This window comes from Austrofundulus limnaeus, unplaced genomic scaffold (assembly GCF_001266775.1).
Source record: "Austrofundulus limnaeus strain Quisiro unplaced genomic scaffold, Austrofundulus_limnaeus-1.0 Scaffold183, whole genome shotgun sequence".
Classification (NCBI taxonomy): domain Eukaryota; kingdom Metazoa; phylum Chordata; class Actinopteri; order Cyprinodontiformes; family Rivulidae; genus Austrofundulus; species Austrofundulus limnaeus.
Window position 1 is genome coordinate 599,046 of NW_013952585.1, and position 14,915 is coordinate 613,960.

Sequence of the window (14,915 nt, forward strand, 5' to 3'; positions counted from 1 at the left end):
TCTTATAGGAGCAGTAGCAGCAATATATGTCTCCAACGCCCTCTCTGGGCACAATAAATCAGGCCTATCGCCAGTCCCTCCTGACGTAGGCTGAAAACACGCCAATCTCAGTGGCTGGTTACAATGGGAATGCGAAAAAACTTTAGGGACAAATGCAGTGTTTGGCCACAAGGTAACACCAGAGCCATCTGGGGCCCATTTAAGACATGACAGGCTGGCAGAGAGAGCATGCAGCTCACCGACCCTTTTAGCTGAGACAATAGCTAATAAAAATGCTGTCTTACATGAGAGCCACTTGAGGTCAGCCTGAAGCAAAAGCTCAAAGMGAGGGTGGCGCAGGGCTTCGAGGACCAAGGGCATATCCCAAGCAGGTGCCCGCAGAACTGTTAGCGGGTGCAACCTGCAGGCGCCACGCAGAAAAAGAGAAACCAGGTTATGGCTTCCAACTGTACCACCATCAACGACAGCATGATTAGATGATATTGCCGCCACATATACCTTAAGTGTTGATGGAGAGCGGCCCTTATCYAGGAGAGATTGAAGAAAATCCAGGATAGTGGGCATCACACAGGAGACTGGATCCTCATCGCGGTCAGCACACCACTGAGAAAACAAACACCACCTGTTTTCATATTGCTGACGAGTAGAATGTGCCCTAGCACTTAAAATTGTGTACCTGACAGAGTCTGAATATCCAGTCAGCTGCTGCTCTAGCCTCCCAGTGGCCACACCCACAGCCTGAGGCGTTGAGGATTGGGGTGCAGACTCCGTAGAAGTGGGAACCATGGTCGTGCTGGCCAATACGGAACTATCAGCAGCACCCTGTGGCCCTCTTCAAGAACTCTCCGAAGAGTCAGCCAAATCAGAGAAAGGGGTGGAAAGGCATATAGAAGGASTCTTGGCCAGGGATGTGCCAAGGRGTCCTGGCCCAGTGCGCCTGATGCCCCCGTAAGGGAATACCACAGAGGGCAATGAGTCGACTCTTCTGTGGCAAACAGGTCTACTTCTGCCTTTAAATTTAAATTATTGGGTGATTGACAGGCTTCTGCAGAGGAGCAGGGAAACAACTAAAACATGCAGGATACTGCYTCATGAGGACCAGAATTTAGAACCACTGCAGTAAAGGGTGTTTTTCACTACCTGGAGCATCAGAGAATGTTTAATTGGGGAGATGTTTAAAATCATAAAGAAACTGTCATGTTGGAATAGAAATTTTGTTTTAGTTTATGTTTGTTGAAAGACATCAACACAGATACTTATGTGTTCATTTATCACAAGTTATATCGTCATTATCATCATCATCATCATCATCATCATCATCATCATCATCATCATCATCATCATCATCATCATCATCACAATAATAAGCAGTTATTGCACATCAGAGAGGTTTTCCTGATATTTTGCTGCCAAAAAGTTTTCTTCCACCTCAGGATGTAATCCTTTGTGATCAAAATATCTAAAACGTCTTCTACTTTATGCTCTTTCAACAGGTCAGAAACTGTCCCAGACACATGGGCTTGTGGAGGCATCATCTTTCAACAATAATGTATTTACCTGTGCAAATATTATTTTACACTTATGTCAAATAAAGCATATATTTAATAATCCTGTGAAGTTCATTGTGCTTATACAGTATATCTGATAAATCTTTAAAAACTTTTCTTTTTTACTAGACAAAGTTATTTTAGGTCCCTTCAGACATACTGGACACGTTTCAGTGTATTACCACAAGAGACATAAAATAACAGTGTCTATTAAAAAAGACAAGTTTTTAAGAGCATATTTTTAAGATGTTTTTGTTTTGCATGTCTAGCCCTGACCCAGTGATTTATCATGATTCCTAATGRAAGTTTGTGTTTTGTAATTGATCAAAYGATAATTRYGTAATGTTCAATGATAAAGTGATGCTTTAGTTCTAATAAGCAGTTACAAAAAACTAAAACCATTTAACACTTTATTGAAGAATATTTACCAAAATTATAATAGAAATATTAATTTAAATAGGAAAATGTTTTATACATGGCAAGACAGTATTAAAAATGTATAGCCTCAAGGGAATAAATCCACTGTACAGTCCATGAAGATGTTTAAAAACAGTCCTTGAAGTCCACACTCAGCAGCCTGCTCTGACCAGAAGTACAAAGGCACAAACTGCCTGTTGTCTTCAGCATCATCTGTAAGCTCAGCTACAGATCCTCCTGGCCAGAAACAAGACTCCTGCCTGCAGAATATATGGTTTGATGAGTGGAAGGTAGGGTTGAGATGCAGATGTCCTGCTGAGGTTCTCAGGAGCTGAACCCACGCTGCTGCGTCTCCCAGTGACCTGCGTGATTCTTCACCACAGCTTCTCTCATCAGCTGGTAGATGATGATTGTCAAAAACTAGCTGCATAGCATAAAGATAAAATGTCACACTGTGCAAAGCAAGAGCTGAAAAATACCAATACACAGGCTTGTCATGTTGCTGAAATCCTAAAATGGTTCTGAATTCCGGTCTTGGTGACCCACTATCCTGCATGTTTTAGATGTTTCCCTGCTCTTCAGCAGGTCTTTAAGTTCTGCAGAAACCTGTCAATCACTCATTCATTTAAATCATGTGTTCCAAAGCAGGGAAACAGCTAAAACATGCAGGATAGTGGGTCACAAGGACCGGAATTCAGAACCACTGCGCAGCTTCGGTGTTGTGTTAGCTTGATAGCTATTTATAACTTATAGAAAGAGTGCAACATAATTTACATGTAACGTTATGACAAAAGGATCACTTGTGTAGATAAAGTATGGGCAAGACATGATAGTTAAAAATAAATTGTTGATGGTTTGTTCTTACCTGTGACGGCAGCTTAGCTCTGAGCTCTGTGTGTTACYGTGTGGCTCACCTCCGGTTTACAAGTGTGCGCGCTCCCGACTCTGGGCCCTGCTGTGGGGGAGGAGCTTAGGAAGGGGAGCTGAGAGCAGGGGGAGGGACTAGAAGGTTGTATCAGTTCAAAGTTTTTCTAAGTTTTTGGGTTTTCAAGAAACTACATACAGCAGCTTTAAACTACAGTTTAATGCGACAGTTTTATGGTCTTTTAGCTAAAAGTTATGTAACAGCTTTTTTATGTTCTAAATTGAGAACTTTTATATTTACAGAGGCAGGTAAATGTGTTGGTCCCATTTTACAGTAATTAAACAAGTCATATGGCTGGACCAAGAGCTCCAGTTTTGTGTCACGACTCCCAGCAGCATGCATTTTTGTTAATTCCACTTTGGCACTTTTGCATTTTTTGCCAATTTTGGAGCCCTCTTTGATTTTATTTCATAAAGCCTCAAAATGCAATGGAAGGTGTGATTATTAAGTGACATACTTTGACTTTGGAGTTCAGCTTGAATAGTTTTTTTAGTCTTCTTAGCTTTTTTTGTACAACCATCCATCCTATCATGGGGGTTGCATTTCTTCTTTCTTCCATGTTCTGGGAAGTTGGTTACAGACCCATGAACCTCATGCAGGCAGCTCATCTTTGATTTCTCTACTCCTTGTTCAGTGTGGTGCACAGTTATACCTAGTGTCATGTTTGTTCTCTTTAAATTAAATGAATTGATTAATAAGAATTTGAACACACCTGTAATACTAATAAGGTCAAACACTTAACTTGAAATGCAACTATAATGTAAAGATTGATAATTTCTTTGAGGACCAACAAATCTATCTGTAAAACTTTAGCACACCTGGTAAACAACTTAAAAAAGAACAAAATTCTTGCAAACTAAATCATACAGATCTATATTTTTAACACTTTATAAGATAAATCAAACTTTGTTTTAATTAGTTGTTAGGATACCAGCAAATTGACCCATTCCTGTATTTACCCTGATAGCCAAAACAATTCAACGATAAAATAAACTGCATGTTGTTGCTGTCTGAATTTCCTCATTTCAGCATCAAGAGTCTACATTATAAACAGAAACCATGTAATTGAGTTACTGTCAGCTCACACAACAGCTTCAAGTTTCTGCTACTTTCAACTCAAAGCAGCTGTTTGTGCGGCAGCCCGTTTTTACTGGCTGCTATTTCAAAGAACATATCAGTGCTTATCGCAGCTTAAAGGGAAAGAGAAGTCGTACCAATGAAGTCCTGCAGATTTTAGCAAGAAACAACTGCCTCCACATGAGGCTATTTTAACATTAGGTGATATTTGGTTTAAAAGCCTTTTTTTTTCAYCAACAAATTGTCACAAAAGGTTGTTAGTGCTGCACACACAACATGAAYAGTGACAAATCTTGTTAATATAACTTCTACCCAAAGGAAGATACCTTCCCCACCTAAAAGATGCCCTAATTTAGACTAACACCTCACCCTTAGGCATTAAAACTCATTTCAGGAGCAGGAGGATCATTGAAAGCAAACAGTGTTAACAGAACTGCTGTTTTGTTTTGCTTTTTAACTGAGAAACACATTCTTGGATGAGTCAGAAAAACTGAATAGGGTTCAGATTTGATTTTTGTATTCAAGGTCTAAAGGTCACTGTCAAGGAAATTATTTAAAAAGAAACGTGAAAGGAATCCAGGAACTTTTCAGACAGTTCAGTGTCCACTCATCAGCAGGTCTTTGCTACCAGTGGTGATGTGTCTTCTTTCTGCTATAAGAGAACAGCAGGTTGTCTCTGTCCAATCAGCACAGGAAAGAGGAAGTAGCCCCCTGTCCCTGGAAAAGGAGTTTACTGCTAAGGGTCCCATATTATATTGAATGCCAAGAAAGCAGCTTTCATGGACCAGACTTCCAGAAGAGCTGGAGCAAACCCCTGCTGAGAGATGGCAGGGAGTGAATGAGGCCGTGACAAAGAGCTCTGTGCTGCACATTCGCTTTGTGCCTTTTGCAGGATCTTCCCCTCTCTTCCATGCACTCATTGTGCCAGAACATTTTTGTGGCACAAAACTGATGGGCAGCTGTCCAAGAGATGGGCCCATAGCCACCTTCTGCCTCTCTTTGTCAACATCCAATCAGAGGTCAACCACCATGTGGGTTTGTTAATGTATACTACCCCGGGGCCGCTCATAGAAATGCCAATCTGCAGCCGAGAGGTTAGCAGAGGATAAAATGAAGCTTAGTCTCCTGAAACCTGTAGGTCTGACAGAGTGACTGGAGGGTGAACGGCCCTTTGCAGATATCTGCATTCATAAAGGCTCAAGTTGAGGATGTGTGCATGTTAAAAAATCATCTGAACCTAGTTTTATTTTTATAAAGCTTGCTTCCGTTGTAACCTGCGAAAGGAGCACATTTTCTCAGTAGTGTGCCACTACAGAAATTACACTAACCCGAGGAGTGGGAAGAGAATTTGAAAGTCAATTAGGAGTACTTCAGTGCGACTTGCACCTAGCATTAACATGCACCTCATATCAGGGACTAATTATATTCACACCTGACATTAAGATTCATCTTTAGCATACAAATCAAATTCACATTTTTTAATTGTCCAAGCTGATATTCAGGTGTCAGCCAGTGTCACCTGCTTTAGTAAAACTCAAGCCTTTAAAGCAGACAGCAAACATTTCTTGCACCCATTTGTAAGAATATTTTTTAAAACCCTGTCAACCCTGAAGCTTTTACAATAAATTGAAGCTGATGTCTACCAAAGATAATTGACATTAGCCAACACAGCATTCTTACAACTGAGTCAGTTTCACAGGTAATCAGCTGAAATTTGGTGTTGTATTGGTTAAGAGCGATCCCCAGTAGATGACATTAACTATTGGAGCCAAATCTGTCTGTCGCATTAAATAAATATCTCATGAACCACTGGTCATATTTTAACGAAACTCTCAGAAGTCAATTATTGAATGTACATCTATAACCCAATTCAAGATGACCATTACAGCCAAATATTAACTCAGTCAATTTTACAGATATTGAGCTAAAACTTGGTGTGGTGGTAGCTYAMAGTCTTTCTCATTAAATACTCTGATTGCTAACATGTTTTATAAAATCATGCCAGGTTGGGGGCTAATACAGATTCATTCAAGATCAAGGTCAAATGCATATGTTTCCAAACTCCTTGTTAGCCCCAAGGATACTGTACATAAACTGCATTGGAACAGCAGCAGGATTGTGTACAAAACATGATTCATTTGGACCATTTGTAGAAAATGGCAAAATGACAGAAGTAAGCCAAATGAGGCATTGCAATAATCTAGATAATATGCTATGGATGCGTGAATAATTTGCTCAAATTCCTTTGAAGAAGACAGGGCCTAGCCTTTCGCAGGAGTCAACAAAAGAACATGTTTGTTGTGTCTTCAAAAGAGCGGAGTAAAATCACTTCAACATTTATGGAGAAATGGGTGACAATTAGAGGTGAAAGAAAACGCCATCAACCCCATCAACCAAAAATACTCTGTTTTGTTCTGATTGAGGTTTAAGAAATTTTGTTCTGTGTTCATGAACTACCATCCTTTACAGTTTTGTGGAGTTGTGATGCCATTTTTATTTATGTTTAGATGGAAGAATGCTAGTTAATTATGTCATGGAAACGGACACGTCTGTTAACGTTCTGGATCTGGCGTCTCTCCAAGCAGCATAAACAAAACATCAAAGAAGCGTCATTTTCCAACAACTGTAAGCTAAAGTGTTGAAGGCCTTGGTGAACTCTGCCAATATACTTGTTTTGTTTATGTGGCTCCACGGTTCATACTTTTTGTTTTTAATGAACCTCAGAGAGTCMGAGGCATTATTCAGTCTTTTTTTAATGATGTTTTCTGTTTTGCCATCATATTTCTGCCCTGGGAATGTCTTCATTAGCACTACAGCTCTTCCCCATGTGCTGCGTGTTTTTACTTAGACACTCTGACTTGAAAAAGGGGTGTTGAAGGTCAAACCTGTGTGAGTTTCAGATGTGGAATGAGAGCAGAGATTTGAGGTCCCCCCCCCCCCACTGGGCTGGTCACATTTATTTTACAGGGGAAGAATGTGACCTTGTGGTCAGAATTGCTCAGTAAGCACACCTCTGTTCTCCCTTTACTCTGTCTTACAAATTTAACCTGGAAAGAATTAAACAAAATGAGCAAAAGCACCTCCTGTGGTGCGGCTACAGGAAACTCATTGAGGATAACAAATACAAGACATTCGATCATTATCTTTTTGTTTTCGGTTTATTTTTAACGTTTTTCCTCAGCCCTTTCCGATGGGTTGTAAACAGTGCACTGACATGCTCCTCTTGCGTCGTGGAGGTGATCCGTGCCGGAAATAGAGCTGTAAATAAGTGAAGCGCCTGTGCTGATGCAAGAGGGGACCTCATGCTCGATGTTGGCAGACAGAATCGATGAACATCATTTTTTGACATGCCTGAGCAAGTCTTTGGTGTGTTTATGGATTTAGATGTGTACATGGACGTGTTTGCAGAGGTGTGTATCCTGTTTTGCCTGAACACACTCCACTACCTGAGAGCAATGCAGGATTCTCTTGAGATWTGAGTCTGTGAGGTGTTTGTTTGTCTCTGCGTGTGAATATGGAACAGTCCTCTTTGTGTTTACATGCATATATTAATGCGTGTGTGTGTTAGTGTCTTACTGCACACCYGTTAATCTATTATTATTTACCAGCCTGTCACACTGTAACACTTTGGCTTCAGTTGCAACTAATAGTGAAGCTGTTTGAACCCAATTAACGCTCCGGTTCTCCATTGAGCATTCCTCAATCGTTCAACACAACTTTGTTTCTAACCCAGTTTTCATGCTCTGCAGCACCACGAAGCCCCTCACTGTCGAGACCCCAGCACTAATTGAGCATCGCCTCCATTGCAGGAGTTGTCACCACCYTCTTACGCTGTGAAAAATAATCTGCTGCTCCTCCCCTCTCACCTCATTTAGGCAGGAGCTCAGATCTCGGGTGCGTTTCCTTGCTTTGCGAAACCGGCGGTGTCCTCGTCTGTATTTGTGCATCCGTGTGGCAAAGCCGGCTTCTTGGGGGTGTTTGTGTGCACTGGTTTTATAGCAGAGCTCAGCGGGGGTCTCATAAGGAGGCCACAGCTGTGTGTGATGTGCCCTGCCAGCAGACAAGTGTTGGAATAGGCTCATGGGGCTGAGTTCACAGGGAGCCAGCACTGATGTCAGCCACACTTGAAAGTTGGTATTAATGGCACATTTTTGGTTTGCTTTGTGAATGGTGGGTGGTCATAAAAGACCTCTGGCAAAATGCACAGTCTGTTACTAGTATAAACAAAATAAAGGCCTAGCATTCTTTGAAAAAATAAAAATAAAAAAAGACATATCGGCTACAACCATTCATGCCAGAGTTTTCGATTAAAGTCTTTAGAGGAATGGAGTGTGGCTGCAGGTGATAATTATGGAAAATCTTTGTTTTCATTACATTTTAGGACAATAATTTATTCTTTGACAATGCTGATTGAAACAAATAGGATTCATTTTAAGTTACTCATTATAAAATGTGACTTATTTTTTTAAGCTCAAAAGTTTCCACTGTACCTGCTGCAGAACTGAAACAAACATTCGCATTTGAACGCATCAGTACGGGTGAGCAGGGATGGAAATATTGGAAATATTCATTATTACCAGAAATAAAAAAACATCTGCCTTTTTACTGAAAGCATTCGGAGAAAAACAAGCACAAAAATTGATGGCTCATTAAGCACACGCAGATATGTAGCAACATCAGCATTACATTTGGAGACATCTTCATAGCCACATGTTCCACTTTTAGTTACTGTGGCAACTCAACGCTCATTTTTGGTTGCTAGTCAATCAGTGACTGTATTCTGTGCATACGCCTGGCTTACAGAATCCTGGATAGTAAAATCAGAAAGTTTGAGCAGCTCTAATTTTATAAAATCTTTTCATTTATGCATTTCCATCTTCTTCCGCTTATCCGTAGTCGAGTCGCGGAGACAACAGACCCAGGAGAGAACTCAGATGTCCCTCTCCCCAGCAACACTTTCCAGCTCATCTTGGGGGACCCCGAGGCGTTCCCACGTCAGAGAGGATACATAATCCCTCCAGTGAGTCCTGAGTCTTCCCCGGGGCCTCGTACCAGTAGGACATGCCTGGAACACCTCTAAAGGGGGGCGTCCAGGAGGCATCCTAATCAGATGCCCGAACCACCTCAACTGACTCCTTTCGATGTGGAGGAGCGGCGGCTCTACTTCGAGCTCCCCCCAGGCTCACCCTAACTCTAAGGCTGAGCCCGGCCACCTTAAGGATGCTCCTTTCGGCCGCTTGTATCCATCCATTTATGCAGATTTAGTAAATATTTATGCACATAAAAAATTGTAAAGAAGCAATAATCTATGTGATTGATAATGTCTGACATACATGTGTGTATATATAAAACCATAAAGGTTTTTATGTCTAATAACACTTGGATAAAAACCATCAAAGGCATCATCTCTTTATGGTTTCTGTCTGTCACATGCTAAGTCTGTAGATCACGTCCCGTCGACAGCTTATCTATTTCCAAAGTGTAATTCCGGCTGACAAACTGTCATCGAGCAGGACTGATGACTACAACAATGACTCGGCAGTTTACAGCCTCCAAAAGAGCACAAACTGCCGAGTGCAGATCAGGACAGAGCCGGGCTGCTGACGTTATCTGATGAATGAACACCGAGGCAGAGATCATTTTGGGATTATCAGAGAGAAAAAGTTCCACCGGTGATGGAAAAAACTAGGTGGTGGTTTACCAAAAAGATGGCGCTGTAAAAAGTTAACTTGTGCCTGGAGATGAGCTAAATGTCCACGGGGCCTGATGGTCTCCAGTTTGCTGAGTGTGCACCCAGCAGGCCCAGAAATATGAGGCGCATGCAGAATGTTGCTGAGTGGAAGGTTTACAGCCTCTCCCTCCTGTGTTGCCCCTGAACAAATCTATTCATGTGATTCATGTTTCAGCACATGGTTACAAGGAGATGCTGACGACTTCTGGCTCTGCTTGCTTCTGGGGATTACTGCACTTGTGTGCTGAAGTGCATCTGAGATCAGGATGACCGACCGTGAAAACAAAAGGCGTTTTAATTATATTTAAAGACAGTGCCTTGGAGTTCAGAGACACGCAATTCTTTGAGGAGAACTTCAGCATTTCTCCGAGCAGCACCTTCAGTAACATTGGCCCGTTCTGGCAGTTCCTCCCACGCACATTCTGGTGGAATGATCTTGAGGGGGGAAACACCACAGGGAAGAAAACCACCGTTTCCAAGTGTTAACGACTACGTAGCTGTGTCTGAGAGTGCACTTACAGGGCCTCCAATCTCTGTAAATTATAGTTGAGAGATGTGTGTAATGTATGTTTATGTGTTTCTCGTTAGCTCCCCTGCACACAAAAAACATCCTGTCCTGTTCAACTAGTTTACCAGAGTTATTATAGTTAGATTTCCATTTTATGTTTTCAGTTTTATTGTCAAAACTTGCATAAAAGTCATTCTTATTTGCATGTCAAGAAAAGGAAAAGCACAGAGAGCTTGGTGAGCGGTGTGCATCGATCAGACATCCCTGGCCGRGTAAAACAAGGCTTTTCAAATCAGAACTGGCTTCAGAAGATATGGAAAAGACACGGGGAGTTCTATTCTCTTTCACTGGAGCTTTGAAGCTTGGGAGGAGAATTTGAAAAAAAAATTGTGATTTTTTTTTAGAGCATAGGATTTATGTATTTATGGAAAAATAATAATTTTATCCACCATTTTCATACCTAAGCCTACTGGGAGTGCAGAGGGCTAAATAAGCAGTGCTCAGTGATAAAACACTAACTAGTTTAGTTTAAATCTGATATTTTAAAGATAACTTTTTGCATATCTATTTTTATTCTTACGACTAAATTTTAAAGTTTTTAAGAACAATACGCCCTGTAAATAATACCGTATTTCCCAGACTATAAGTTGCCCTTTTTTTTCTTTGTTTAATTGTTTGGCTAGTCCTGCTACTTATAGTCATGTGCAACTTATATCCTGTATGTTTTTCTCTCTTCATGATGCATTTTTTTTAACCAGATTCATTAAAATTAGTTCATACTGACATTAACCAAGAAYTAAACATGACCATCCGTGAGACGGAGCTCTGTGCTTGTGACCAGCAGAAAGGAAGTTTAGAGTGAATGAGGAACTTGTGAGGAAGCAGACGTTAACTTTACTGCAGTGAAGAAAATGAAGAAAGCTGGAATAAGATCGATGATCTTACCTGAAACTTTCTTGTTGGACTCACTGGTTTATGTTAACTTAGGCTATTTGGCATCCCGGGAGCTGTATTCTGTGTGTCATTGTGTTATTCCAGATTAAATTTCTGTTCTTAGAATTTGCAAAATACATTTCTAAATAAACCTGACTTATAACCAGGTGTTTATAAATGAAATGTTATGTTATTTTTTCCACTTCATGACACACTTTTTTGACTGATGCGACTTGTATTTTTGCTTTTCTGGTTTGTTTGTTTTGTCCCTTGTAAGAACCCTGATGAGGCCGTTTGTTTAAAACAAAGAAACTTTAGTTGGATGTGTTTGATTTGATTTGATGTCTGCAACTCACTCCCTGCCCCRGGCTCTGTCTAATAGCTGATAAATGTAATTAGGTTTCCATCAGAGAGAGGCCTAATGATTGACTGGTGTGGGACGTCTTATGTGTTAGTGAGATAAAGCTCCCTCTCACATACTCACATACAGGATCAATAATCTCCCCTTGTGTTCTTTTATAAAGCTGAAGTGGTTTCTGTTGCACTTCTTTTATATTGTTTTTGTTTTATTTGTTTATTGTTGACTGACTTGTCTCCACCTTTTTAAGAGTTATGAAACTTCCTATAAAACCTCTTCAATCCAAGTTGCATTCGACACATTTTTTTTGTTTGTTTTTGTTTTTTCTTTCTTTGTTACCAGAGGTTGTTTGCGTTATACAAACTCAAGCTTCTTTCCTCTTTTGCTGTGCCAAAGGATGCTCCTTTTGCGGTGGAGATAAATTTTGTTACCGTTCTACCAGCACCTCCTCGCTGCCCTCAAAACCAGCTCATCTGATCTGCCAGGGATTTTTTTTTTCTCACCGTGTCTGTCTCTCTGTGTCCCCCTGCAGGCTTCGAGCTGCTGTACCAGCCAGAAGTGGTTCGGCTGTACCTTTCTCTGCTGACGGAGAGCCAGAACTACAACACCCTGGAGGCAGCTGCAGGGGCTCTGCAGAACCTCAGTGCTGGACAGTGGACTGTGAGTCCTGGGTTGGGGAGGACGCAAAACAATAACACAGTGTTCTTTCTGACGTTTTGCATAATGATTTACATTCTTGTGTTTTGTTTTATTTTATTTTATTTCATTTTGTTTAATTTTTTTTGTCTTGGTCAGTGGCCTTTCAGTGATTTGTATTTTACAGCAGTGAGTGTCAATTAGGATCAAAAGGCAACACAATAAAATTCAAGGTTAGGTGAAAAAGCATACAGCTGTAACTGCAGCAACCCAACACCATGTTAAATTGTGTCAATTAATTTTGTTCAAATAAGCACTGCTTTCTCAAATCTGATAAAGATAAATGGAAAATTACAAGTAGATATTAATGGAAACCAAAACAAAGTGTAATTTACAACAACTTAAATATTTACAAGTAATAATATTATTTATTGACAATTAAAAATAAAAACTGAAAAAATGCTCAATTAGGAGTGTTTTGATCCATTTGACTTGGTTAAGAATTATTCAGAGTGCTTCTGTTACCGTCTGTTTATCAGACTCTAAACACATTCTCTGTCTTTCAGTTTCAGGAACATCAAACTCCTCTGGCTTTGAAAATGACCTAAAACATTTAAACTTTTTTATTTATTCAGCTGAGTCTTAAATATAAAGTTTGAAATGCTTCTGGGTAAAGAGAGAATATCAGAGCTCCAGCTCTATTTTTTTCACCGCCTCAGCCCATTCTTGGTGATATTTCCCACAGCTCACTACTGCCACCTCCTGGCTCAACCTTGCCCACTTTCTACTTAATTACATCTCTAGGGGGTGMCCGTGCTGAGAGGAGAATCCTTGTTATGTCAAAGTTAATGTTTCATGTTGCAAAAAATGAGAAGTAAAATCCAGTGATGTTTAAATAAGGACAAATTATATCACACATCAGTTTAAAGCCTCACTGTGTGGCGAGCTGGGAGAAAAAGCAGCCGTCTTTTTTTAGTTGCTGCAGATGTGAACGCATCTCTGTGTCGCTGTAACTTSACCTCCTTTTGACCTCCAGTGGTCCAACTACATCCGAGCCACGGTGCGGAAGGAGAAGGGTCTGCCCATTCTGGTGGAGCTGCTGCGCTCCGACTCAGACAAAGTGGTCCGGGCTGTAGCCATTGCCCTGCGGAACCTGTCCATTGACCGCCGCAACAAGGATCTGATCGGTACCGAGCATTAGCAGTATCACACACTCATGTAGGACTTCAGACTGACTAGGATCTTGCAGATGTTCTTATTCTTTGTAGAATGAAACTAAAATAAATGTACCTTTTTATTGAACATTTAGCTACCTTTTTTTACAAGTCTTGTCCAAAAAATAGTTCATAAGCACATTGTAGAAGTCATTGGTGGCTTTATTTTTTTCTGTCCAGGCTGTTCATATAGAAATCCCTTCGCTGATGCAATATGTTTTTTAAAAAATAGGAAACTGAAGTGCAGCTAAAGCAAATGTGATGCCTGTGCAGTATGAGTTTATAAATTGTCACACAGTGTTTCTTCAGTGCTCAGAAAGGGCACTGAGCAGTATTAAATAATGATTTGGCCTAAATTGCCTCTAACTCTAAATTATGTTTAAAATACACTCTCCACAACTAATTATTTTATCTTATACGTCATCATAATTACCAAAAATGTTTGTTTATTGAAACTTGAACATGCCCTTTAGAAAGCCCATATAAGTTAATTGAATGGGTTAGAAATGCTATACGTATAAATATAAAATTACAGCTTAAACCATAGCAGTCACAAAAAGAAATAGTTTCTTTTTACATCAGTGCTGCCTGATTTAAGAGATTKATATTTAAAGACTGTAGAGAAAATGTTATGGTTCTTTGAATATGATGTCAGAATTAAGGGAAATATGCAATYAATTTGATGTCATTTCAAACTAATCTTATTATGTGCCCACCGTCACCTGCTAAACCTCAGATATTGTTTAATTTTATAGGAAGTTATGCCATGCGGGACTTGGTGAGTAACCTGCCCAGCGGTCAGCAGCGACCAGCCAAGAACCTGGAGGAGGACACYGTGGTCGCCATCCTCAACACCATCCACGAGATAGTCACGGACAGCTCTGAAAACGCTCGCTCCCTCGTCCAGGCCCAGGCCATCGAGAAGCTGGTCGCCATCAACAGAACAAGGTAATGAAACTAATAATGGACCCCGAGTGGGGTCCATTTGGCTTTGCCACATTTTCAAAACGGACCCTCCTTCGGAGTAGAGTTTTGTAGAAATTTTATGTTTATCTTGTAAACCATACTCTTATCAATATTAGTTTGAAGAAATAAAGTTGAACTCTGACAGCTAATGGTAGTGCTGAAGTTCACACACCATTACTTGACCATTAGTTTCTCACTGCAGGTATTTTTGTGGTTAAWTGCAAAGCAAATWGCAGCAGCTAGCTGTAACACATTTTGGGTCTAATCCAGCATTACCTTTTTTTTGCACTTGGACCACATCTAACAAGGTAATAACAGCTTGTCTGAGCAGACCCACGTCCAAAGTGGTTTTAGCCATTATTAAACCACTTCAACCTTTAAAATGCCAAAACAGTTCATGGAAATGTCATTATATTAATCTGATATTACTGAGTTTGTGTAAGTAAGGCTAATAGGCATATGAACAGGTGTGAAAGATTAGCTGACGATGTCTGAGAGGAAACAGATGTCAATCACACAGGACAAAAACAAGAAAGCATGATGAGTAAAAGCAAATATTTAAGTAAAAAGACAAGAAAAAACATGACTGACTTAAAACAAATA

The 14,915-nt window shown here is 40.3% G+C and overlaps 2 protein-coding genes and 2 long non-coding RNA genes across 6 annotated transcripts in view; 2 read left to right on the plus strand and 2 right to left on the minus strand.

The window, feature by feature from the left end:
- On the minus strand, positions 1 to 1,487 carry LOC106524339 (uncharacterized; the record flags this gene model as incomplete). Its single annotated transcript, XM_014018098.1, is given in 1 exon segment — positions 1 to 1,487. A coding segment is annotated over 1 exon segment (786 nt), but the record flags the coding sequence as incomplete, so codon positions are not given.
- LOC106524341 (uncharacterized) overlaps positions 1 to 1,608 on the plus strand; it is a 4,503-nt gene extending 2,895 nt beyond the window's left edge. For both annotated transcript variants that reach the window (XR_001310997.1, XR_001310996.1), the window contains one exon: positions 1,494 to 1,608. This is a non-coding gene — a long non-coding RNA (uncharacterized LOC106524341). The remainder of the gene's footprint in view (positions 1 to 1,493) is intronic.
- arvcfb (ARVCF delta catenin family member b) overlaps positions 1 to 14,915 on the plus strand; it is a 352,935-nt gene that overhangs the window by 315,553 nt on the left and 22,467 nt on the right. For both annotated transcript variants that reach the window (XM_014018097.1, XM_014018096.1), the window contains 3 exon segments: positions 12,029 to 12,156; positions 13,169 to 13,319; positions 14,102 to 14,294. In XM_014018097.1, the coding sequence (XP_013873551.1) occupies positions 12,029 to 12,156; positions 13,169 to 13,319; positions 14,102 to 14,294 (472 nt within the window).
- Positions 1,947 to 3,919, minus strand: LOC106524342 (uncharacterized). Its single transcript, XR_001310998.1, has 2 exons — positions 2,830 to 3,919; positions 1,947 to 2,388 (listed from the first exon to the last, which is right to left on the minus strand). It is a non-coding gene; the product is annotated as an uncharacterized LOC106524342 (long non-coding RNA).